Raw genomic sequence first — 23,637 nt, forward strand, 5'->3', positions numbered from 1 at the left:
CCTCCTGACTCCGGGGCCAGCACTTTACTCTCTGCACCACCTAGCCGCCCCTTCTCTATTCTTTTTAAATAATTATTTTTACTTTAGGTCTTTGACCTCATTGCTTTTCAATGAAGTCTCCTAACCATAATGATGTCTGCCCTCAACCTGGGACTCCAGTAAATGCCCTGGAAAGGCTAGTGAATCACAGGTAAGCATGATGCACAGCTCACTTAATAACTATCTGGTGAATGGATAAATATTAAGTCCATAAAGCACACTGTTTCAATCAGAGACCAGGGTGCTCAACTCCATCCAGAAAGTCCTGAAATCTTTGTATGGAAGTTTTAAGACAGGAAATGGTGATCCAAAACAGCATCTCCTCTTTTCCATTCAGTGACCCTGATGGACAAATTCATATTGTGCCAAAATCTTTTCTCCTCCACCTCTTCCCCAACTGGCTTCTTGCATCTCACTATCTCTGGGTCAAATGTGGGGAAGGATCAAGGAAACGTGAATAAAGCATCTATTTGTGAGTATTTGTGTTTGTGCTTTCTAATTTTATTATTATTAGAGTGGAGAAGCAGTGGGCTAAGAAAGGGCACTAGACTTGTAGTGATAAGACCTGGGTTGGTCTCCTTGCTCTGACATTTATTAGCACTTGTGATTTGGGGCAAGTCACAATTTCTCTGAGCCTTATTTTCCTCACTGGTAAAATAGAGATATAATACTTATATTATGTACCTCATGGTCATTCTGAACATTTTGAAAACCTTAACACTCTGGAGGGTAGGCAATGAGGCTAGTGGTTAGAGTCAGGAAGAACTGACACACACTGGCTATGTGACCCAAACAAGTACTATAATTTCTAGTGCCACAGGAATCTCTAATAAGTTACTGATAAGTTGTCTATTTGCATGCGTATAAGGAGTTCCCCAATCAGATGCTATCACAGGAAGCACTTAATAGAGTTCAGAAGGACTAGGACATTTGCGCTTTCTCTCTCTCTTTCCCATTTGAGGAAATGGAGAAAATAAAATAAAATGTTTGCTTGGTGATGAATCAGGTTTTTAATTGTAAAGAGACTGAAAACTGAGAAAAGAGGAGGAGCAATCTGAAAGACTGAATCCAGAACCAGGGGATGCTGTAACCATCATCTGTCCCGGAAAGATAGCATCAAAACTTCACATTTTTCCAGCCCAGCTGAAGAAAATAGGGATTCAGTGCTATAATATTAATGGAACCGAAGATCTTCCTCATCCATTAATAGGCCTCATGTGGAGCCCATTAAGGGAAGTTTGGTTAGGGGAGCCTAGCTTGTAAGAAGGCTTTCACACCTTTTGTTAATTTCTAATTAGGCACTAAGTCGTGTGTGTGTGTGTGTGTGTGTGTGTGTGTGTGTGTGTGTGTGTGTGGGGGGGGGGGGGGGGGTGTGTGTGTGTGTGTGTGTGTGTGTGTGTGTGTGTGTGTGTGTGTGTGTGTGTGTGTGTGTGTAGTGAGGTTAGCATTTTGCTAACTCTTTGGAAGAGTGTTCTTATGATTTGACCAGATGAGACGCTGGTGCTTCTCTCTCTGGTAACTATGTATGTATTGCCTTGGTCAGATAGTTGGATCTGTGCTAATTTCCTCAGACAGTTAGAAGCCCTGTCTGTCAGTTTTTATTTCTCAGCTTGCATTTTCTCTATTTTCTTTGTTTGGATTTTCTCTGAAGTTCAAGGTGCTATTTTTTCCCCTGAACTAATGAATGTAATTTTAAAAAAATTGTTGACCCCTTGAACTATCTTTCCTAGTAAAGCAGGTCTAAGAACCTGTGTTAGCAGCCATCCTGGGTATGCTAGTGTGGTTGCCACTATAGGTGCCCACTCTTCAGAAATATGATCACTGGAGGAAAGGGAAAAAGAGAGAAGAATACTATCTGAACCTCCTTTTATCCATTTAAGGAACAAAGAGCCTCAGGCCAAGAAAGGACTGTTGGACAAGTGCCTCGGTCAGAGAAGTCCTCATGCTCAGGGAAATAGGCCTCTGGGGATTTACATAAATATTTAGAACTAAAAATAATAACAACAGGAGCTTATATTTATATAGTAGTTAACTATATAACAGGCACTGTGCTAAGAACTTTGCATTTCTTATCCCATTTGATCCTCACCATAATCCTGGGAGATAGGTACTATTATCCTCATTTTACAAATGAGTAAACTTGAGGGGCAGCTAGGTGGCACAGTGAATAGAGCACCGGCCCTGGAGTCAAGAGGACCTGAGTTCAAATCCAGCCTCAGATACTTAACAAAAAAACTAGCCGTGGGACCTTGGGCAAGTCACTTAACCCCAATTGCCCTCCTAAAAGCAAAAATCAAAAAACAAAAATAATTGAGTAAGCTGAAGTAGATAAAAGGCAAGTAACTTCTCCAGAGTCACACTGCCTGTAAGTGAGGCTGAATTTAAATTCAGGTTTTCCTAACCCCAGGCCCAGAACTCTATCCTCTGTGCCACCTCACCACCCCTACTCATGATTCCATGATTTCAATTTTGTTTCTCTTCTTTAAAATAAAAGACTTTCCTCAGTTATACTGTGAACTAAATGTTTACAGGGAAGGAGTCTATTTCAGTAAAGTAGGAGGTACTATACATATAAGTTTCCTAAATGGCCATTGAATCATGAGTGAAAAAATTATCCAGAGTATCCTTGGACCCTTCTTTGTGTCATATGAGTTTCTGGGAAAAAAAGGACAACGGACATATGAGTTAGTACAGTTACCTTTGGCAGTATTCTGCAGAAGGAATCTGTCATCCTGGCTTTTGACAAAGAGCCTGTGCTTGCTACAAACAAGGGCCCAAAACACCTTTATCCCTCTCCTCCAACCCTCAGTCCTCATCTTACCTTTCATAACCTCATGTTCTTTACAGATGAGCCTGGAGCATATTTCCTTGTTGATGATATACATCCGGCGGAGACTGTCAACATCCAGAGAAACCAAAGGAGTAAAGGAAAAAAAGACACTGATTAAGAGGGAGAATAGGGACAGGCTTATCTCAGAGACTGTAGTTCCTTCCAAGCCTTAGCTCCCACTCTCATCTACCTTGTTCTGCTAATGCTCAACCCCATTCCACACACACAAACACGCAAGCCTTGGATTTCCCAGAGCTATTCTATTTCTGTTTGGGAGATGCAATGAAGCCCCCACTCCCAAAACTAACTCCTTCATTAGCAGTCACACTTGTGAATTGCTCCAGAGTTTTCCCCTATGCTCTCCTTTACCTGGTATTTTACCTTTGACTTCAATCTTATCCTACTAGATAACCCATTTTCACCACCAGGAATCTCCTCCTTAACCAAAGTGCCTTGTGTCTACTTCCTTCAGGTAAAGTGACTAATTCTTGTCATCTTCAAAACTAGGTAGCCTGAAAGGCTTCAAGATTCTTGCTGTTTCCTTAAGCTTTAAAGAAAACCAAGATCTCTAGGATTCCCAGTGCCCAGGAGATACTTATGCCATCCAAGGAAACCAATCCTGAGGGTTCTGGGCTCCCTTACTTGACGATGCATAGTTGATGGATACACTGTTTCACCGGCCGATGCACTGAGTACAGGCGAGTACAGGGAAACTGCTCTTCCCGGCACTCTGCAGAAGGGGAGCCCAACAGGAAAGGGGGATATCAGAGAAGAGGAACAGCCAAGAAATTAGGTAAACGGTTTGGGCAGAGTGAAAATGGACTGCATTGTATTTTCTTTGGAGATGAAGGGGAGGGATGAAGTGTTTGGTTACCTATCTCCCTGTCTCAAATTAAAGAGATTGCAGTCCCTTAGGTGTTCTTTTTCCTATGGATTTCTCAGTGTCCCATATTATAACAGTACCTGCCTCTGAACTGTGAAATAGCAAATAACATTGAGGGAGGAAAAAATACATACATATATATTTATACATACACATATATATAACATACATATTATATATGTAACATACACTATGTGTGTGTGTGCGTTCATTCTACTATTATGCAGGAAGACATTTTTCCATCTCTATTGAATACAGAGCAAGAAAAATTTCATTAAATTAAAGCTTAAGAAGCAGAAATGTGATGACATCCTCAAATATTTTCCTATCTTAAAGGCCCTAGAGTTTCCCAGATGGGAAACTGAATTGTCAAGTGGAAAATATCCAAAACTTCATAGAGAATTAGTGGAGGGTTAAGAACTAAGAAAGTTTTTTTTTTTTTAGTTTTTTGGTTTTAGTTTGTTTTGTCTGTGGATCAGGGGCACAGATGTCAATGGAAATCTCTAGTCCTATCTGTTATTTGATAAACCAACCAATTACTCACCACATGAAGAAATCAAATACTCTAGGATAAAGGGTTTTTAACCAGGGGTATGAGAAGCTTTTTCAGATGGAAAAGAGAATATTTATTTGACTGCGTTGTGATCAACATTTAACAATTTTATGATATTAAAAAATGTTATGTACCAAATAAAATTTTATTTATGAAAAAATATTTTTCTTATGTGCATATAAATGACGAGTTCTATAGTTTATTTCTTTTTATTTTGAAGAATGTGTGGAGAAAATATATACATATTTTTTAAGCAATTGGGGTTAAGTAACTTGCTCAAGGTTACACGGCCAGTTATTTTGTGCGGGTGCCAAGTATCTGAGGCCAGAACCAATCCCGGGTCTCCCAACTCCAGGGCTGGCGCTCTTACTCACTGCGCCACCTGGCCTCCCCGAGAAAATATTTTCTGAAAGACAAGGAATAGGGAAACCAAAAAAGGTTGGGAACCCCAGCAGAGAGAAGGAGAATTTCAAAACTATCCTGCTGCTTTCCCTGTTTTTCCCCTAAAATGGTCTAAATGAGAAGAGAGGGGAAGAGAAAAAGAAAATAAAAGTCAGGAACAATGAAAATTCAAAATTATGGAATCTTAAAAGGGACCTCAAAATACATCTAGTTCAACCCATGTCTAAACACATATCCCTTCTATATTATATTCAATAAGTGGTTATCCAGCCTTTTCTTAAAGACCTGCAATAAGGGGGGAGCCACTACTTCTCTAGTCAGCCCATTCCACTTTTCAATAGCTCTAATTGTTAGAAAATTTTTCCTTACATCATCAAGTTAAATTTGCCTCTTTTCCATTTCCACTGGTTCTAACCTCTGGGGCTAAACAAATTAAGTGTAATTTTTTTTTCTAATGAGAGCTTTCCAAATACTTGTAGCTATCATGCCACATACTTTCTTCTCTTCTCCAAGCTAATCATTACCAGTTTCTTCAAATTATTCCCATATACCATAATCTTGAGACCCTTCACCACTCAAGTCATCTTCCAAGTGTGTCCTGACCATGGCAGACCTCCTTCCACATTAAAGTTGAATGATTAACAGGCATTCTTTGGGTCTGGCCATTGAACTATTTCCAAATCCACCTGACTGTCCTATTGTCTACCCTACATCTCTCCATCTTGTCAGTGAGAATATTATGAATGACTTGCCAAATTCTTTTCAAGGTTATGTAAACTATATCTATAGAATTATTCTGATCTCTCAGGCTAGTCTGCAAATACTCAAAACATTTTCAATTAGTTGACGTGGAAAACTTCTGATGTGGAAATTCCCTCTGCCTTCCATAATTCCAAGAAGTTACCAAAGACAAATAGAGGTGGTGAAGACTTGGTATTAAGTTTCAGAAGTGGAATTTGAGTTCAGATTTTCCTGACTCCAAGTCTTTCACTCTATCCATTATGCTATGCTGCCTATACAGTGAAGCAATCCTGTCCAAAAAAAACCCCAAGGAAATGAAGTTAATACCACGTGATAATACTGTCGATGAAACCTTGCTAGTTTGTGATCACTATTTCCTTTCTAAATGCTCCCTTAGTTATCCACTCTCTATAACTAATTTTGTTTTTCCTGTCCTTTCCAGTCCAGATATCATTCTCCTTGACAGAGTAAATAAAAGTAAAATAATAATTAAGCATCTTCCCCTTTCTAACACTTTCCATTGACATAAAATAGAAATCTTATCCCTTCTTTAATCCCCTTTTCTATGATTAAAAAAAAATTGCTCCTATATTTACTTTTCTTTACAGTTTTAGTCTTTCTGACCTTTAAAAATCCTGACAATATTCATAAAGATTGATTTTGCATTAATCATTCATTACTTTCCCTTGCTTCTATCTCCTATACATTTTTTAAAATCCAAGTTGATCAATAATCTCCTTGTAAATTAATATTAATCCTTTAGATGACTTCCACTTTTCCCCCTCATCAAAATTATTTCTTTCTGGCTTAAGAATTGTGTTCTTAAGAGTTTCTTATGTACCCTGGGCTAACTTTCCTTGTGGTGTTGTAATCCATAGCATATGGTTTTTTCTCTGAAATTTTAGAAATATCCTGTCCCAAAATCTAAGGTGCATATCAGACTATGACTAGTTTACTTCTTTTTTTTTTTACCACAAATTCTAAGACAGAATATGTAAATAAGCTATTTTAGCAAGATACTTTAGTCTCCCATGCTATACTCACAGACAGTATCAAATGACGTGGGACAGTTAAGTAGAGTTGAAACTGGTTAAATGGCCAAACCCAAAGAGAATCCATTAAGGATTCAATGTCAGTGTGGAAGGGTATATCCAGTGGATTCCTCTAGGAATTTATACTCACCCCTATGCTGTTCAATATTGTTATCATTGCCTAGGTCACAGCGGTGAGGAACCTGTGGCCTTGAGGCCCTCTAGGTCCTCAATTGTGACCTCAAGGCAACAGGTTTCTCACCGCTGGCCTAGGACAAAGACATCCCTATCAAATCTGTAGATGGCAAAAACTTCAAATAGTTAACACACCATATGACAGATTTTTAATCCAAAAGGTCCTTGGCAGGTTAGATATTTTAGAAGAATCAAAGAGAATAAAATTAATGAGATGAATGTAAAGTCTTACACTTGGGTTCACAAATACAAGATGCAAGCAACATGGTCGGATAATCATTGGTCTGAGAAAATCTAGGGGTTTTCATGAACTACAGATTCATTGTGAAAAAACAGTATGATACAGCAGCCAAAAGAACAAACGCAAACTCTGAACAGTTTCCAGGACTAAGGAAGTTATATGACTACCAGAGTCTGCCCTGGTCAGACTTGTAACTAGAGAATCATGGTCAATTCTGGGCAACACGTTTTAGGGCACACATTGAGAAGATGACAAGTATCCCAAGGAAAAAGACCCATTTGAGAATCACTTGAAGGAACTGGGAAAGTTTAGCCTGAAGAAGGGAAGATTTAGGAGAAGCTATGATAGAGGCATGGCGATATATAGGAAAGAACACTGAACTTGGATTCAGGAAGAAATGGGTTTGAGTACTGCCTTTATAATCTACCACTGAGTCTTTCTGAACCTGTTTCCTCATCTCCAAAATGTGGATAATAATCAATCAATCAGTAAACATTTATTAAACATCTACTGTGTCATAGGCACCATGCTAAACACTGCAATACCTATAGCACTGAGTTAGCAAAATTGTTATGACAATTGAATATAATAATATACCTAGAGAGTTTGGCAAACCTTAATGTGCTATGTAAATGTCAATTATTGTTCTAAATAAAGTATTTTAAATAATATTATGTGGTAAAGGATAAAGTTTGTTCTGCCTGGTTGCAGGGGACAGAAAAAATAGTAATGGGTGGAAGTTGAAAAGAGGTAGAATCAGAAGTGTAGAAGGAAAAATTCGCCAACAATCAGACCTTTCCAAAGGCAGAATGAACTTCCTTAGGGACAAGTGGGTTCTGCTCAATAGAGCTCATAAAAATGGGCTGATCACTTCTTGGGGTCACTCCAAGAAGATTTTTGTTGTAATATGGGTTAAAGTAGATGGTTCCAGAAGTATCTTCCACCTTAAATTCTGTGACTCCCTCCCTTCCTCCCACCCTCCAAGTTTCTGCCCATTTCACTCCAGCAACCAGTTCTCCAGCAAACAGTTCTCCTTTTTGATGAGAATCAACTCCTTCACTAATTATTCTACCTTTTTAAGGATGAAATTATTAAAGTATTAACTGTTCTGTCTTTTGGGGAATGAGAGAACTCCAATAAATTTTTGGATAATCAAATTTCCCAATTTCAACTCTATTGGGCTGCCAAGTCAGGCTTCTGTTCTGTTTCCTGAACTCACTTATTTCCTCTTTCTGTCCAGGTTGTCAGTAATATTGTCTGAGGACAATATTCCTGTTATTTCTGCTTCTTTAGATCTTCACCTAAATGTTTTTCATGATATTGTTCTTCCCCACCCAAGGATTTCTTTGTATCAATCTATCCTCTTGATATACAATGCTATTCTGCCCCCACCTTTTTTCCTTATTCTATTCCTCTTAAATAAGGTATACCCTCCCAGAGTGACATTCCAGTCACAGATTTCATCCCTCCCAGTCTCAACAATACTTCTGAAGTCATAGGTGCCTCCTTGAGGCTCTGATCTCCTCTAGATGAGCTCTCTAAATTATCATGCTCATTACCCCATACTCAATGCACTTGTGTATAAACTCCAGAGGCCTTGGTTTTATTTCACATGCCCTGGAGGAAGTTGATTAAGGAAAGAACTAAAAACAATGAGCTAGAATTTATACCCAAGAGTAAAGAGACGAGAAACAGCAGCAACAAAGGAAGAGAAGAAAAGTAGCCAAGAGGAGCATGCAGGATACTCTCATACCTGCAGTGGTGTTTTTGTCACTGGAGACGGCTAAAAGAAAGAAAGTTTTAGTTAGTTACTATCAGTTTCTGATGTCATTTACTCTGCCACTACTCTGTGGGTGGGAGTGATGGTGGAGGTGGGGGATTTGTTGTTATTCAGTTTTTCAGTTGTCTTTACAGACAGCCTATAAAAAGACTGCTTTAGAGACTGCTCATGAGCCATGGTACAGAATGAATACCAGCAGGATGAGATGGAAAAATCTGAATCTATCCTCCTTCTTCCTGAAGAATCATGTGTTGCTGGCATCTTTGAACAGTTAACTAGAAGCTTGAACATAATAAAGCAAAGATCCTAGTGTCTAAAAAGTCTTTTATCTAGGGATTTGAATGTGGGAACAAAGAAAAAGATGGAATCCTGGTAGAACTGTATGTCTTCACAAGAATATGATTCTTTCCTATTGGACTTGTAGAGTTAGTTAGGCTTTCTGGCATATGACTTTTCCTGCTACCTTTTGACTTGGGCTAGAGGTGGGCAAAGGGTGAGTTTGGACCTCAGGAAGGATAAAGCAAAAAAGCTCCAGGAGAAACCTGGAAGGTACATCACTAGAACTTACCAGGCAGTATGCTTGGAAGAATCCTAGTTGTAAGAGTAAACTAGAATTATCACAATGTGGGAAAAGATCTCTACTTCTCCATTTGGGTACTGATTTTCTGCATGAACTTTTTCATCAACCAAGCTAGAATGAGATCTTGGTCAAGAGGGAAAAACCCTCCCTGATAGACTGAATCCAGAGCAGGTGTAGTTATATAAGGTATCTACTTGAACAATAAACACATCTATTTTGGTCCCTGTTCCTTCACACTTCTGGGGAAGTCCCTGAGTTTCCAAAGCCAAACTTACCCTGATCATCTGTGGAAGGCACAACATCAACAAGAACTGCAAAGAAAAAAACAAGAGTGTGTATGTTGGGGGTGTGGGGTGGGGAGAGTAGGATAGGGGGATCTGTAGTGCTGGCAAAGGGAAAAGAGGGATACTAGGGTTAAGGAAGTTCTCTGAGAAAATAAGGCTAGGTTTAGGGGTTAGGTACAACAGCTAAAAATTAACTAGCTATGAATACTCACTAAAGAGAAGTCTAATTTACTGATAGAACAATTCCAATTTGGCTATCAAACTACTTTTGAGTTCTCCTTATCTCTCATTTTGAATTTGTGGAACTCCATTACCCTCCCTTCTCTCATGCAGAAAGATCATAGTATGATAGGTTTAGGACTAGAAAGGATCTTAGAGATTATATAATCTGAGCCCTTTAATTTTCCAGATGAGGAACCTACGTCCCAGGGAGCCCAGGAACCGCATTTTACCGCATAAGAGTCTCACATTTTATGCCAAATTTTTTTGCAAAAAAGTGGGGTGCAGCCATTATGTGAAGCTTTTTTTAAAATTGTGCCAGTATTATTTTAAAAAACTAATGCTAGCAGATAAACTATACAGGTTAGCTAGCATGGGAAGATATGTCTTACCATCTCACATGACTTACTCATGGCAGCTTCGCCTGCCTGCTGGTTTGACTTGCACCTATGACTCTCCATTGGGTTGAGTGACAACCCTGTTAATATTGCAGCACTCTAAACAAACCACGCAAGTCAACTTTTGGAAATATATTGACAACGAACATGCACTGAGAATTCTAAGTTTGTAGCTCGAAATGTGCGAGAGATAAATGCATGTCCACATGCCACTGGTCAATGCATTTCTGCTCTGTTTACCTTTTAAGCAGAACGACACACATAATTATACCATGAGACAATTACACGATGAAAGGTTATAAACCCAATTTTGGGACTGAAAAACCAAGATGCAACAATTATGTGGTGGCAATGGTTATAGGGTGAAATATGGTAATAATTGATGGGAGTATAAGAATATTCTCAGCATAGAGATCTCTAAGGTGCCAGATTAGAACTTACCTGTGTCATCTGTTGGGGGATCATTTACCATCAGATCTGAAATATTCCAAGTCATATTAATATACAGGGAAAGGAAAGAAGAAATTCTGAGAAAGATAATGGGCAGAGGAATAAAGAATGTCTAAAGGGAGACCCAAAGAACTAGGGAGAAAGAAATAGGATATTATGGACAATTATAAAGTAAACACTTGGAGGACTGGCTGATATTTGGGAGGATTGAGAACCTGAATGTAATGGAAAGGATAATCAGAATAAAGCTTAGCTTTATCATCTGACAAAGAGGATTTACAGGTATTTAAAATATCTAATGCTCTCCACTTTCACTTTTCCTTTTGCAGAAGTCAGCTCCAGTTCTACTCCTCGAACATTAGGAGAAATAAACTTACTAGGATCATCTGTAAATGTCTCTTGAGTTGTCTCATCTGGAATAAAGGAAAAGGATGAATTTTTAAAAATCATTCCTTCAAGTAGTTCCAATATTCTCCACTCCCCACCTCTGGCCCCAATCCCACCCTGAGTCCTTTTCCCTGACGACCTAAACTTTGAACCCTACATGTTGTTAATACCATTTCCTCTCTTGGGACTTCAGAAGACAGGAGATCATGAGAACTCATTTAATCTCCCTTATGGAATGGTGAGAATCACCAAGATGATGTTCAGAGCATGCTTTGTGTTTTTTCATGGGAAAAAAAATCTCAGCAAAAGTCCAAATGTTATTTTCACTTCAATAACAAATTTAACAAAATTGTTTGCCAACTACAGTCAAAGTTCATGAGGGAGATAAAGTGTATTCAAATAACTTTAATACCATGTAAAAGGAGGTAAATTTCACCAAAATTAAAAAAAAAAAAGCTGCAACAGTAAATAGGGCAAAAAGCTGCAAAAGAATCAAGTAGGGGAAGTACTGGAAAAAAAAAAAAGTCATTTGATTAGGAAGTCTTTGAATTGAAAAAAAGTAGCCTGAGAGAAAAAAGAGGCATCTGATCAATCAGTCAATAAACATTTATTAAGCTTCTATGTGTCAGGCACTGTGCTAAGCACTGGAGACACACAAAAAAAGGTAAAAGACAGTCCCTGCCCTCAGGGAGCTCACTATCTAATGGAAGAGACAACAAGCAAAGGAATATGTACAACAAATTAAGAGGAGCTGGAAAAGGTTTCATGAAGAAGATCGAACTTTAGGAACTTAAAGGGAACTAAGGAAGCTAGTAGACAGAAAAGAGGATGGAGAGCATTCCAAGAAGGGACAGTCACAGAAAATGACTGAAGCCAAGAGATGGAGTGTCTTGTTCATGAAACATCAAAGAGGCCAGTGTCAGTAGATCAAAGAGCATGTGGTAGAGAGTAAAGTGTAAGAAGACTGTAAAGGAAGGAGGGAGGGGTAGGTTATAAAGGGCCTTGAATGACAGGATTTTGGATTTTATACTAGAGGTGATAGGAAGCCAATAGAATTTATTGAGTTGGGGATAAGGGACAGTGACATGGCAGACCCACCAGCAGACTATTGCAATAGTCCAGGTGTAAGGTGATAAGGGCTTGCACCAGAGTGGTAGCAGTGTCAGAGAAGAGAAGGGAACATATTTCAGAGATGCTACAAAGGTAAAATTGAGAGATCCTGGCAACAGCTCAGATATGGGGAGTAAGAGATACTGGGGAGTTAAGTATGACAAGTAGGTTGTAAGCCTAAGAGACTGGGAGGATGGTGTTGCCCTCTACAGTAACAGGGAAGGTAAGAAGCAGGAAAGGTTTAGGGGGAAATATAATGAATTCTGCTTTGGACATACTGAGTTTAAAAAGATGTCTCCTAGACAAGCAGTTAGAGATGTCTGAACGACAGATGTATACGTGAGATTGGAGGTCAGTAGGGTTTCAAACAGGATAAGTGGATACCAGAATTGTCAACATAAGTCTATGAAAACTGATGAGATCACTGAATGAAGTCATATAGAGAACCCTGTGGGACACCTGCAGTTAGAAGGCATGATCAGATGAGCACCCAGCAAAAGAGACTAAGAAGAAGCAGTCATGTAGGTAAGAGGAGAATAGGAGAGAGTGATGTCCTAAGAACCTGGAGGGAGGAATGTATCAGGGAGGAGAGGGTTAGATGACTCATTTTGAGAAATTTAGCAGTGAAGTAGGAAAGGGGTAAGGATTAAGAAACCCAGAGCATGTTTTTAGGCTGATGTTTAAGAAAAAGTAAGATTCAGGATATATGAGACAGGATAACAGTTAAAGGTCATGGTGGGGGCTGAAGGGAGTAGAACAAAAGCACAAGTGGAGGGATTTAGCTTTTGCCTAGGATGAGGTGACTTTGTCTTCTGGGATGAAAAAAAAGTAGATAAGGATGATGAGACGTTTAGAGGAAGGAATTAAAATAGCTTGTTTAATCTTCTCAGTGAGGTAGAAGTCTACCTCACTTGTTGTAAGTATGGGGGATAGGGAATGGGCATAAGTTGAGGGTGAAAGGAGAAATGAGAGAAAAAAATCAATAACTATTTATTAAGCATCTACTATGATTCAGGCACATGGGATGCAGAGACAGAGGTAAAAGTTACTATTCTTGGGGTAGTTAGTACAGTGGATAAAGCACCAGCCTTGGAGTCAAGAGGACCTGAGTTCCAATACAGCCTCAGACACTTATTTACTGTGTGACCCTAGGCAAGTCATTTTACCCTGATTGACTTCAAAAAAAAGTCACTATCCTTAAGAAACATGTTCTATTTGGGGTGGCTAGGTGGTGCAGTGAATAGAGTACCAGCCCTGGAGTCAGGAGGACCTGAGTTTAAATTCAGCCTCAGACACTTAACACAAAAACTAGTCGTGTGACCTTGAGCAAGTCACTTAACCCCAATTGCCCTCCAAAAAAAAAAAAGGCAGAAACATGTTCTATTTGAGAAAACATATAAACATGATTCAAAATATACATAAATACAGTTTAAGGGGATAAGAACTAGCAGCTGAGGGGTAAGATTTCCTATTGAAGGTGGCACTTGCATTGAGCTTTGAAAGAGACTAAGGATTCCAAGAGGCAGAGATGAGGAAGGCATGCATTCTAGGCATATGGGACAGCTTATGCAAAGGACCAGTGGAAAGAGATGTACTGTTAAGTAAGGAAGGACAGAAAGTAAATCACATGTAGAGTATGCGGAAGAAAGTTACAACTTTATAATACGTCTGAAAAAAGTAGACCACAGTCAGATGGTTAAGGGTTTTAAATGTCAAATAAAGGGATTTGTATTTGATCCTAAAGTCGGAGAGATACTAGAGATTCTCAAGCAGGGAAAAAAACATAGTCAGACATGTACTTTAGGCATATCCTATTGGCAATTGTGTGGACGATGAATTGGAGAGGGGAGATACTGGAGGCTGGGAGACCAGTCATGAGGTTGTTGCTGTAGTCCTGATAAAGTGTGATAAGAACCTGAATAAAGCACTAGCTATGTGAGTGGTGAGCAGAGAATTGATTCAACAGAGTTTATGAAGGTAGAATAAATTAAATTTGGCAACTAATAGGTCGTGTTGGGGTTAGGAAGAATGAAGAATCAAGGATGTATATCTCTGAAGTTAGGAACCTGGATTACTGGAAGAAGAGTGGTACCCTTGACAGAAGTAGGAACCACTTGGGGTTGGGGGTGGATGGAGGAGAAGCCATTCTTTTCTGAACTCCCCAGAGCCGTGAATCCTTACCTTCACCGTGACCATTTTTAGCTTTGCTATTACACTTACCTCTCCTTCTACTTTTCACCACTTGCTCAAAGAATTTCTTTGTTAAATCAACACTTCCATTTGCTTATGAAAAGAGCATGTCAGTGAACACTCAATATCCCTGAATTTTCAAAACAAAACACCCTTCCTCAGCCACTACTCCCTTAATATTCTCCCTGAAGATAGAGTGTTTCATGTTTGTATGGTTTCCCCAGCACTTTGCACAATGGTTAGCACAGAGTACACACAAAATAAGTGCTTTTTCATTCATTCATTCATTTGTTCATTCCAGTTATGAACAGAAAAGAGTTTAAGGAGAAACATTGTGATTTGAACATGCTGAGGTGAAATTTGGAGAACATGTATTATGGGAAATGAGATAGGAAATGGATAAGAACAAATATAGTAGAATTGTCAGTCTGTAGTGAAGTCTTTAGTAAGGTTGTATTCCATAAATCTGTAGTAAAAAGTGAAATCAGATCAGTGTTTTAGTTTTCTTCAATGACATTCAGTAGCCCTAGAGTAGAAACAGAAATAAGATGTAAGGAGTTAACCAAGGATAGGAATTCTAAAAGATAAGGGCTCCTAAAAGAGCAGCTGGTAAAACATTAAAATGGCAGACTATGGATTCAAGATTAGCCATGTAGGCAAATTAGCACAGGGCATGGGGGATAGAAAACAAAATAGGGATAAATCAAGAGATAGATGAATAGTAGATTTAATTCAAGTTAGAAAAATCAAGAGATAGATGAATAGTAGATTTAATTCAAGTTAGAAAATGGGAGAGGTAGAAGGCAAAGTGACATGGTAAGAGAGCAGAATTTTAAAATCCTTTCCTGGAAGTGGTGTAGTTAGGGATGATGGTGTCTAAGGTTTGTCTGTTACAGATGTGTGATTCCATAATAAACTGGAGTGGAGGTGACCAGTTGTGGGGTCAGGTTGTCATAGGGGTTGTCAATAAGAATACCAAAGTCCCCAAGGATGATGGCAAGTGGAAAGCACATTTGATTTGTATTAAGAAACTTGTATTTTTAAATCCCACCTCTGGCACCTGTGTAACCTTGGGCAAATCACTTAACCTCCTGGAGCCTCAGTTCCCTCATCTGTAACATGAAGGGTCTTGACTAGATAGCCCTTGAAGTACCTTCAGTTCCCAGAGCTATAATTCTATGATCTTATGAACTCCTGAAATCCTTGAGAAAGCTAGAGATTAGCAACACAGATGGAGTAGAGGTTTGACTTTGTAGATGCTGAATGATTAAAGAAGATTGTGTAATTTGCTCTAAAGGTCTTAAAAAATAGGAAAGATTCCACTTGTATGAGGATAAAATATAGCCATTCTTAAAGACAAAAAAAGTAAATTAGACAACCTTTAATACCCCTTCAATTCTGAGAATTCTATATATAGAATATATTTAGTGGGTAGCTGACAGTAACAATGCTTTACATATCTGACATCAGATTCTATTAAATGAAAAATCCTTATGCTGAGATCCTTGATCTTTTGATATTCAACATTAGATTGAATATGAATTTGAATGTTGTATAAAGATACATGTTCAAATTTAGGCTCTCTTAGTAAATACTGTATAACTCTAGGCAAGTCACTTAACTAATTTCTGGGCCTCAGTTTACTCACTTGTAAACTAAGGGACTTCACCTATATAATCACCTAAAACTATATCGTTTCAACTCTATATGCCATAGGTTTAAAGTTTGATACAGTTTGATAAAGGTGCTTTTGACTATTTCTTAGCGGCTGTTGTAGGGGTGTTACCAGTGGTGACAAAGGAGAAACCCCAGAATAGCTCGAAAGAGCTTCCCTGTCACAAACTATGGAGTCATAATTGCAAAAGATGGTTTCTGTTAGTAGGAGCAAACAAAGAAAAAACCTGTCTGAAATTGTAAACGATATCCTCTTCTGCTACAAATTTTTCCTACTTAAAAACTGAAGCAATTTAGGCATTCTGTCAAACTTTCTAAAATCAAATTCTGTGCATCTTCCTATCAATATGGGAACATTCTGATCCCTCTATCTAGAAGTTATCTATTCGCATGTACCCCCAAATTTCTTGGGCCACTGATTTCTTTGAGTACTTTGTCAGATATTAAGCTGCATTATAGTTATTTGTGTACACATTTCATCCTCCTCATGTGTCTACAAACACTTTGAAATGAGGAACTATGTTATGTTTAATCTTTGTGTCACTAGGACCTAACAGAGTGTTTAACATTGATAGAATTGATTTGAGTCCATAACATAGACAATGCTGCCCACTAGGTGTCAGCAAATTCACACCATTTAACTGCCTTTTGCAAGCCCTTTGTTCCCGGCTCAACTGATCATAGACAGGACATAGGACGGTTGTGGGCAAAGACATGGGAAATAAAAATAAAATACTGAAGAGAGAGTCATGTCTTTTTCTCTGACTATTGCTAATACTGCAGAAGGAAATATACTTAGACTGGGATCCAATGCAATCCAATTCAATTAGATCCAACAAGTATTTATTTATTAAACCCTTACTATATGCAAAACAAGAGGCAGTGTCATAGAGAGGACATTGGCCAAGGAGTCAGTGGTTCAAATCTTACCTCGGACAAAAACCAGCTGGAAGCTTTTTAAGACTATAATTTATCGGCTTCAGACACTTGACACACTTACTAGCCATGTGACTTTGGGCAAGTCACTTAACCCCAACTACCCTCCAAAAAGCAAAAAAAAAAAAAAAAAGACTATAATTTATGGATGAATTGTTTATCTGCACTGAGCAGAGACTGTTTCCACACCAGAAGTTCCCTACACCAATGAAATTAAATGTCTAGTACAAAAAAAAAAAAGTGTCAAAACATTGGAAACACAAATATAGGGCAAAAAGAGGTCAAAAGTAACCTGAAGTTCATTCTCTCAGAATTGCTAATGGTCCAATGAATTTTAGGGCTGTTTAGGATTAAGTTATAGACCACTGAGATTTAGATTTTTTTTCCACAAAGACACAGCTCACTCACAAAAACAGAGGCATGGACCAGTTGGAGCTCAGAGAAATTGTGAAAGTCCTGATCAAACTTAGCAATAGACATAGTGTATGATTTCAGGCATATCTTCATATCTCTCAAGACTTGAATTTATGTATCTTCTTTTATCAGTTCTCAAAGAGGACAAGACAAATAACTACATAAAAATACAATTTCCAAGTTTTTCAGATCTTCTCTACCAAAGAAAGACCCATTTTCAAAACTGAGACACTTTTTCTCACTTTTTTAATTCTGACTGTCACGCTTGCAATATACATCTTCCTGCTTCTGTGAAGAACCTATCCTTGAGTAGCTCAAACAGAAACTTTTTTTCTATTTGAGGTCTGATTTGCTATTGAGTGACTGATTTGTACTCAGTAAACCGAGGGAGTCAAATATCTTCATTAACAATAACAAAAGGATCCTTTTCTCATTTTTTTCCCCAAACCTATGGTCTACTTGCTATTTCAGAGAAATGAGGAAAATATAACAAAGTGTAGACCGCTCTAAGTACTTAGGGACATCGGGCAAGTCATCTGACCTCTCTTTTCCTCAGTTTCTTCACCTATTGGACTAGATGACTTCTAAGGTTTTCCAGCAGTATATCAATGATCTTACTTCATAATTATATTGAGTGTCCTAAGTGGGAGAAGGAGTGGGAGGGGAAAATAAGGAGGAGTTGAATAGTGTGTGATTTACCAACTTTAAAAGAGAAAGTTACCTCCCAGTGCTATTTCCAGATGTAGCACTACTTACTTAACTGTTAGACCCAAGAAAACTTTTCTTTTTGAAAAAATAAAATTCTATTGATACAGTTTATTTTTATTTACCTGCATTTCTCACTGTATCCCAAAGTATTCCCAATGATTTTCTCCCTCTCAGAAAGTTATCTCTAAAAAGTTTTTTAAAAGTTTAGCAAAACTAACCAAGGGGCAGCTAGGTGGTGCAGTGAATAGAGCACCAGCCCTGGAGTCAGGAGGACCTGAGTTCGAATCCATTCTCAGGCACTTAACACTTGCAAACTGTGTGGCCTTGGGCAAGTCACTTAACCCCAATTGCCCTGCCTTCCCCCCTCCAAAAAGCAAAAAAAAAAAAAAAAAAACCTAACCAAGACATTGAAAAATATGACATTATCTGCAGTGTTCCGTGTTTATTGTCAGTCTCTCACTTCCTCAAAAAGAGACAGAGATGCCTCTGAGAAAACTTTCTACCCTATCTCCTCTATGGCTCGATTTCTCCATCTGTTAAATTCGTGTAATAATCCAATGGTTTCTGTCTGAAATAGCTGGTCAGCCAGTTTTCCTTGGAAAATCAATCTACCAACAAGTTTTTATTAAGTACTTTTTGTAGGCCAGATACTGTGCTAGGCACTGGGGATACAAAACCAAAGAATGAAACGAAATAATGCTGACTTGCAAGGAGTTTACATGCACAGGAAATGTAAGAGAAATGGATAAAGGCAGAGGAAGAGTCAAAGAGATGTTCCTGGAAAAAGGGCCTTCAGATACATAAAGGAGTAAGAGATGCCATGGTGAAGGAATGAGATTACAAGAGCTAAGGGACATTTAAGCGTCTACAGGATTCTCTCTCCTGCTGCTCACCAATGTATACCAATGCTCACCAGTGGTATGCTCTGTTGAACTCCTACCAACCCACTCCATCATCTCCAAACAGAATTCAGAGCAGCATGCTACACTTACCTCCTCGTTGACCATTAACCCCTAGCAGACTCCAATCTACAAGAGAAAGAAAGAATTTGGATAATTGCAACCAAAAACATGAAGCTCCTTCCCTCTTAGTGATATATCAGTTGATGATGGGACAAGATTGTTTCCCAACTTATTGTACTGACGATTTTACAGACATAGAAATTCTTCCTTAGTAAACATTTATCTGGCAGAGAAGCAAGGAAACTAACCTTTGCTTTACAAGTCTGAGGTCTGTTCCTAGCTGTTAATCTCTGCACTGACCTCCTATGAAAAGTTTTTCCTTCTGTATAATGTATACATATATTCATGTGTACTGTATGTATGTATGTATGTGGGGGCTTATAAGCATGCATGTTGCACTTAGGAAGAGGTGTATTATATAATATGTATGTATTTCATGTGTGTGCCCCATGCATGCATGTTGCACTTAGGAAGAGGTGTATTATATAATATGTATGTATTTCATGTGTGTGCCCCTTGCTCTTAAATGTTTGCATGTCTACAAATATGTATCTCTGTGTGTATGTGTTTATGTCAGTCTTCTAGCTTTATTTCCTTCAGTGTACATAAACCTGAGTGGGTGTTTTTCCTTGGTTTATGTATGTTTGTTTATTTGTCCTAATAATACTATGTACAACCTTCAGCGAACCTTTTTGCCAGCCTAGGGCCATGTCTATTCACATTCCTGACTTTCCCTTCCAGACTTCACCTTTTATTGTTCCCCCAGCTAGAAGAGGTACTGATTTTTATACCAGCTCCTGGTATTACTACTCCCTACACACACACACACACACACACACACACACACACACACACACACACTTTGGAAATAGACACCTTAGAGAGAATATGAAAAAAAAAGGGAATGACTTACCAGAGGGGATGAATAGTGCAATGAGGCACAGCAGAAGCTTCGGTCCCAAAGGCAGCATGTCTGTAGAGGGAGGGAGGGAGAGTGGTCAGGTAGGAGAGGGTAAGGGAGGAGGGAAAAGGGAGAGCAGAGAAGTGAAAGAGATAGCAGCATCTAATTCTGGAACAGGATATTCTAGGGTCCCTGTCTCTCACTGACTGGTCTCTTCTCATATACCATTGCCCACTTTGTCCCTAAACTCCCATTCTTTCATCCTCATCATATTTTATCTACCTCTCCTGATTTTTTATTCTTGTTTCTCCCTTGTCTGCCTTTTGTCGACTATTCTTTGTTCTTTTCAATCTTTCCTCTTTTTCTGTAAAGTAAGAAGGCTTTCAGGACACCCATCAATCAGTCCATCCTTGCTCCCTCCCACCTATAGCCACTTGCCCCATCTTGCATAGTTTTCTCCACTCCTTGACACCCAATTCTCCCTGATTTCTTGAGTCTGTCTCCCTTTCTCTGCTTCTTTTGGTGTCTCTTCCTCTCCTGAACCTTGAATAAAGGAACAAAATTTGCCATCCCACCACTTAAAACTTGGTGATCACTACCACCCCCATTCTCTCTCCCTTTTCAGGGCCCCAGACAGTAGGACAACTCACTAGGTGCAGTGATCTGTCTTTTCCTACCGTCTCCTTTAGCAGTTGAGTATGTCTTTACCCTTTTTCAGTCAGTCCCCCCTTTGGCTGGGGAATAAGACGAGCAGGGCCACTCCCCAGGAAGCATTCCAAGTTTGGCTGTGTCTGAAAGAATGAAGTAGAGAGAGGGAGGAGAGAGGGAGGAGAGAAAAAAAGAGAGAGAAGAAGCAGGATGGAGTGTCATAATGAGTATGGAATGAGAAAAGGGGAGGGAGGGAGGGAAGAGGGGAGCTTATACTTTCAATGCAAAGGTTAGGACCATCATGATCCCACTCTCTAGTGTATGGGCCCAACCTACTAATGAATCCAGAACACATGTGTGTCATTCACAGCCTCTGACTCAATCCCTCCTTTTGTCTGAAGGTCCTTTTTATCTCGTCAGTTCCCTTCACTCTAGATTATTTGCTTAATAAAATCTATGTCTCTCTATGTTCCTTTAAAAAAAAAACTCTAAGAGGGAGGGGGTAATAGAAAGGAGGGCAGACTGGGGGAAGGGGTAATCAGAATGCATGCCATCTTGGGGTGGAGAGTAGGGGAGAGATGGGGAGAAGATTTGGAATTCAAAATCTTGTGGAAATGAATACTGAAAACTAAAAATAAATAAATTCTGATTAGAAATGGAAAAAATAAGGAAATAAAATGAATGTTAAAAAAAACTCCCCATCTTTCTGTTCCGTTTGTCCCTTCTTTATACCTCCACCCTGCCACCACCCCCTCTCTTCCCTCATTCCTTTTATTTCTGTCTTCTCAGTCTCTTCTTTCCTTATTACAAGCTTTCAGTTTTCTAAACTGTTCTCAATTCTCTTCCTAGAAATTACCATACTTCTCTGTGAAATGATTGGCTGACTCGTGGTTAGGTTAAAAGTTGAGAGACAGGCAATTGCAAAATTCTGGCCAATCACCATGATAGGGCTCTGTGGGAAGGCACAGAAGCCCTATGTGTCAGGACTGATCATTGTTCAGCTTACACTGAGCATCTTGGATTGTGGAACCCTGCAGGCACAATGTCAGGGACAATCTGGAGGTCATGTGCATTCTGTCATGTTCTCTATCAAAAACACAGTCAAAAGTGTGTTGGACTTGAAGTCAGGAAAACCCAAATTCAAATATTGCCCCTAGCATTTACTAGCTGTGTGACCTTGAGTAAGTCACAATTTCTTTGAACCTCAATTTCTACATCTATAAACTGGGGATGATAATAATATCCATATCTATTTCACAGGATTGCCATACCAGACAAATGAGATGATATATGAAAAGATATATGAAAAATTTACAAAGTTTAATAGGGAGCCTCAGGTTTTCACCAGCCAAATTCAACACAAGCACATTCAGGTAAGAAAGGAATCATAAAGTCAGAATTTTAGGCTAGGTGGATGGGAAATCCTAACCTTCTTTCCAGGTTCTACCTTTTGTTTTGACATAAATTCATTTGAATCTACTAAGCCAGAGAGGTTCTTGGCATGTATCAGTTTAGTTGAACTCTTAGACTATTACGTGTAAGAAAAAAAAAAAGGACTTTGCTTACCATCCTGAAACAAGTTGAAAGCAGTAGCCTGGAAGCATTCTTTATGAGTTTTGTTAGCTAGATGTAGCTATAACGAAAGAACTGCCAGTTTGACCTTTTCAGGGATAGGTTTTAGCCACTCTTCCTGGAAGACTAAAGCTAAGGCTGTTGACTTGGACTTGAAGAAATGATGGGGGGGGGGGCGGCAAGGGGGGCAAGGAAAAAAGGCCCCAGCCTGGAGTCAGGAGGACCTTAGTTCAAATCGGACCTCAGACACTTGACACTTACTAGCTGTGTGACCTTGGGCAAGTCACTTAACCCCAACTGCCTTGCCCCTCAAAAAAAAAAAAAAAAAAGAAATGAGTGTCCTAGTTACAAACAGACCCAGTGAGACCAACAAAGCAATAAGCCTCATAAGAGATTCTGTGCCCAGTGAGGAGCAGGTCCAGTAGAACAATAGGTCTCCAATAATGATGCTGTACCTAGCAAGGAGAGTTGTCCTTCTATATGTATTATATATTCATCATAGATGTACTTCTGATAGTTGATCCTTATTTTGGGGATTGTTTGCCCTATTATTTATGAAGGAAATGTTATATTTCAAATCTTATTCCTCTGTAATTTCATCAAATGCCATTGTTTTATACTAATTATGTCCTCTGGCTGACTAGAGAAAACGTTAACCCATGTGCAGGTTCATAAGTTACTGTTTTGATTGCCTATGAAATATGAGAGGAGAGTGTCACAGATGCTATGGATAAATGTCAAGTTATTTTATGAGCTATGGATATAGTAGTTTCCTAGTACAAGGAGCTTAAAAATCATTACATTGAATTTTCTGTATTGTGCTCCTAGGAGTCTGATGGCTATATACCCTTATTTTGGAAAAAGTCAACCTAAAGTGTAGACACTGATTAGAAAGACAGTGAGTTTAATAACCAAGCTGCAATAGAATTAGCAATTATTTTGTTCTAAAGGAAGAGATAATAAAGGAAAGTCCAAATTGGTAAATAGAATAATAGATTTGTATTGGAAAATTCTAAGGCTAAGAACCATTTATTTTTATCTCCTCTTTTTTTTAACAGAAAAATAGCAGACTGGAGACTAATAAATTATGGATTAGAAAAAAATAAAGTAGAAAAGAGGATAACAGTAAATCAGCAGAGAGGGAAAAAGAAAAAAGAGAAAGAAAAAAATTAATATATACACCTCCTTTCTTTAGTGCAAATTTTGGTCGGCCCTCCAGACAAATCTGAATATACATCCTATTTTTCTCCACCACCTGGTCACTTCTTCCTAGATCTCTCTCATTTTCTATCCATTCCACAGTAAGTGCTAAGCGCCTGGAAAACAGATGTGATTCTAGGAATAGAGTCTGGGAAAAGGAGGAAGTAGTGAAGGGGCGAGCTGAAGAGAATGTGAGGGAAAGAAAGCAACTTAGGATAAGAGATAGTGTGAGCATGTGTATTTTCCATGAAGCTCAGACAGATGGAGAGACTGGCTACCTACCAATCAGCTGGCTGGGAGAACAGTGAC

The 23,637-nt window shown here is 38.9% G+C and overlaps 1 protein-coding gene across 4 annotated transcripts; it reads right to left on the reverse strand.

Annotated features, from left to right (window-relative positions):
* Positions 1–2,564: 2,564 nt before the first annotated feature.
* On the reverse strand, positions 2,565–20,763 carry MFAP5 (microfibril associated protein 5). 4 transcript variants are annotated; one of them, XM_069106094.1, is made up of 9 exons: positions 20,617–20,763; positions 19,921–19,980; positions 19,038–19,073; positions 11,004–11,039; positions 10,618–10,653; positions 9,551–9,586; positions 8,669–8,698; positions 3,512–3,599; positions 2,565–2,934 (listed from the first exon to the last, which is right to left on the reverse strand). In XM_069106094.1, the coding sequence occupies exons 2-9, from the start codon at positions 19,976–19,978 to the stop codon at positions 2,580–2,582; spliced, it is 675 nt and encodes a 224-aa protein (XP_068962195.1). In that variant the 5' UTR covers positions 19,979–19,980; positions 20,617–20,763; the 3' UTR covers positions 2,565–2,579. The 4 variants fall into 4 exon arrangements, with proteins under 4 accessions (XP_068962195.1, XP_068962194.1, XP_068962192.1 ...); XM_069106093.1 differs by having other exon boundaries at positions 20,586–20,737; XM_069106091.1 differs by having other exon boundaries at positions 20,559–20,733.
* Positions 20,764–23,637: the final 2,874 nt, after the last annotated feature.

Source organism: Petaurus breviceps, unplaced genomic scaffold, assembly GCF_028583685.1.
Source record: "Petaurus breviceps papuanus isolate PSGF00001 unplaced genomic scaffold, PetGlider_PUasm1.0 78, whole genome shotgun sequence".
Classification (NCBI taxonomy): domain Eukaryota; kingdom Metazoa; phylum Chordata; class Mammalia; order Diprotodontia; family Petauridae; genus Petaurus; species Petaurus breviceps.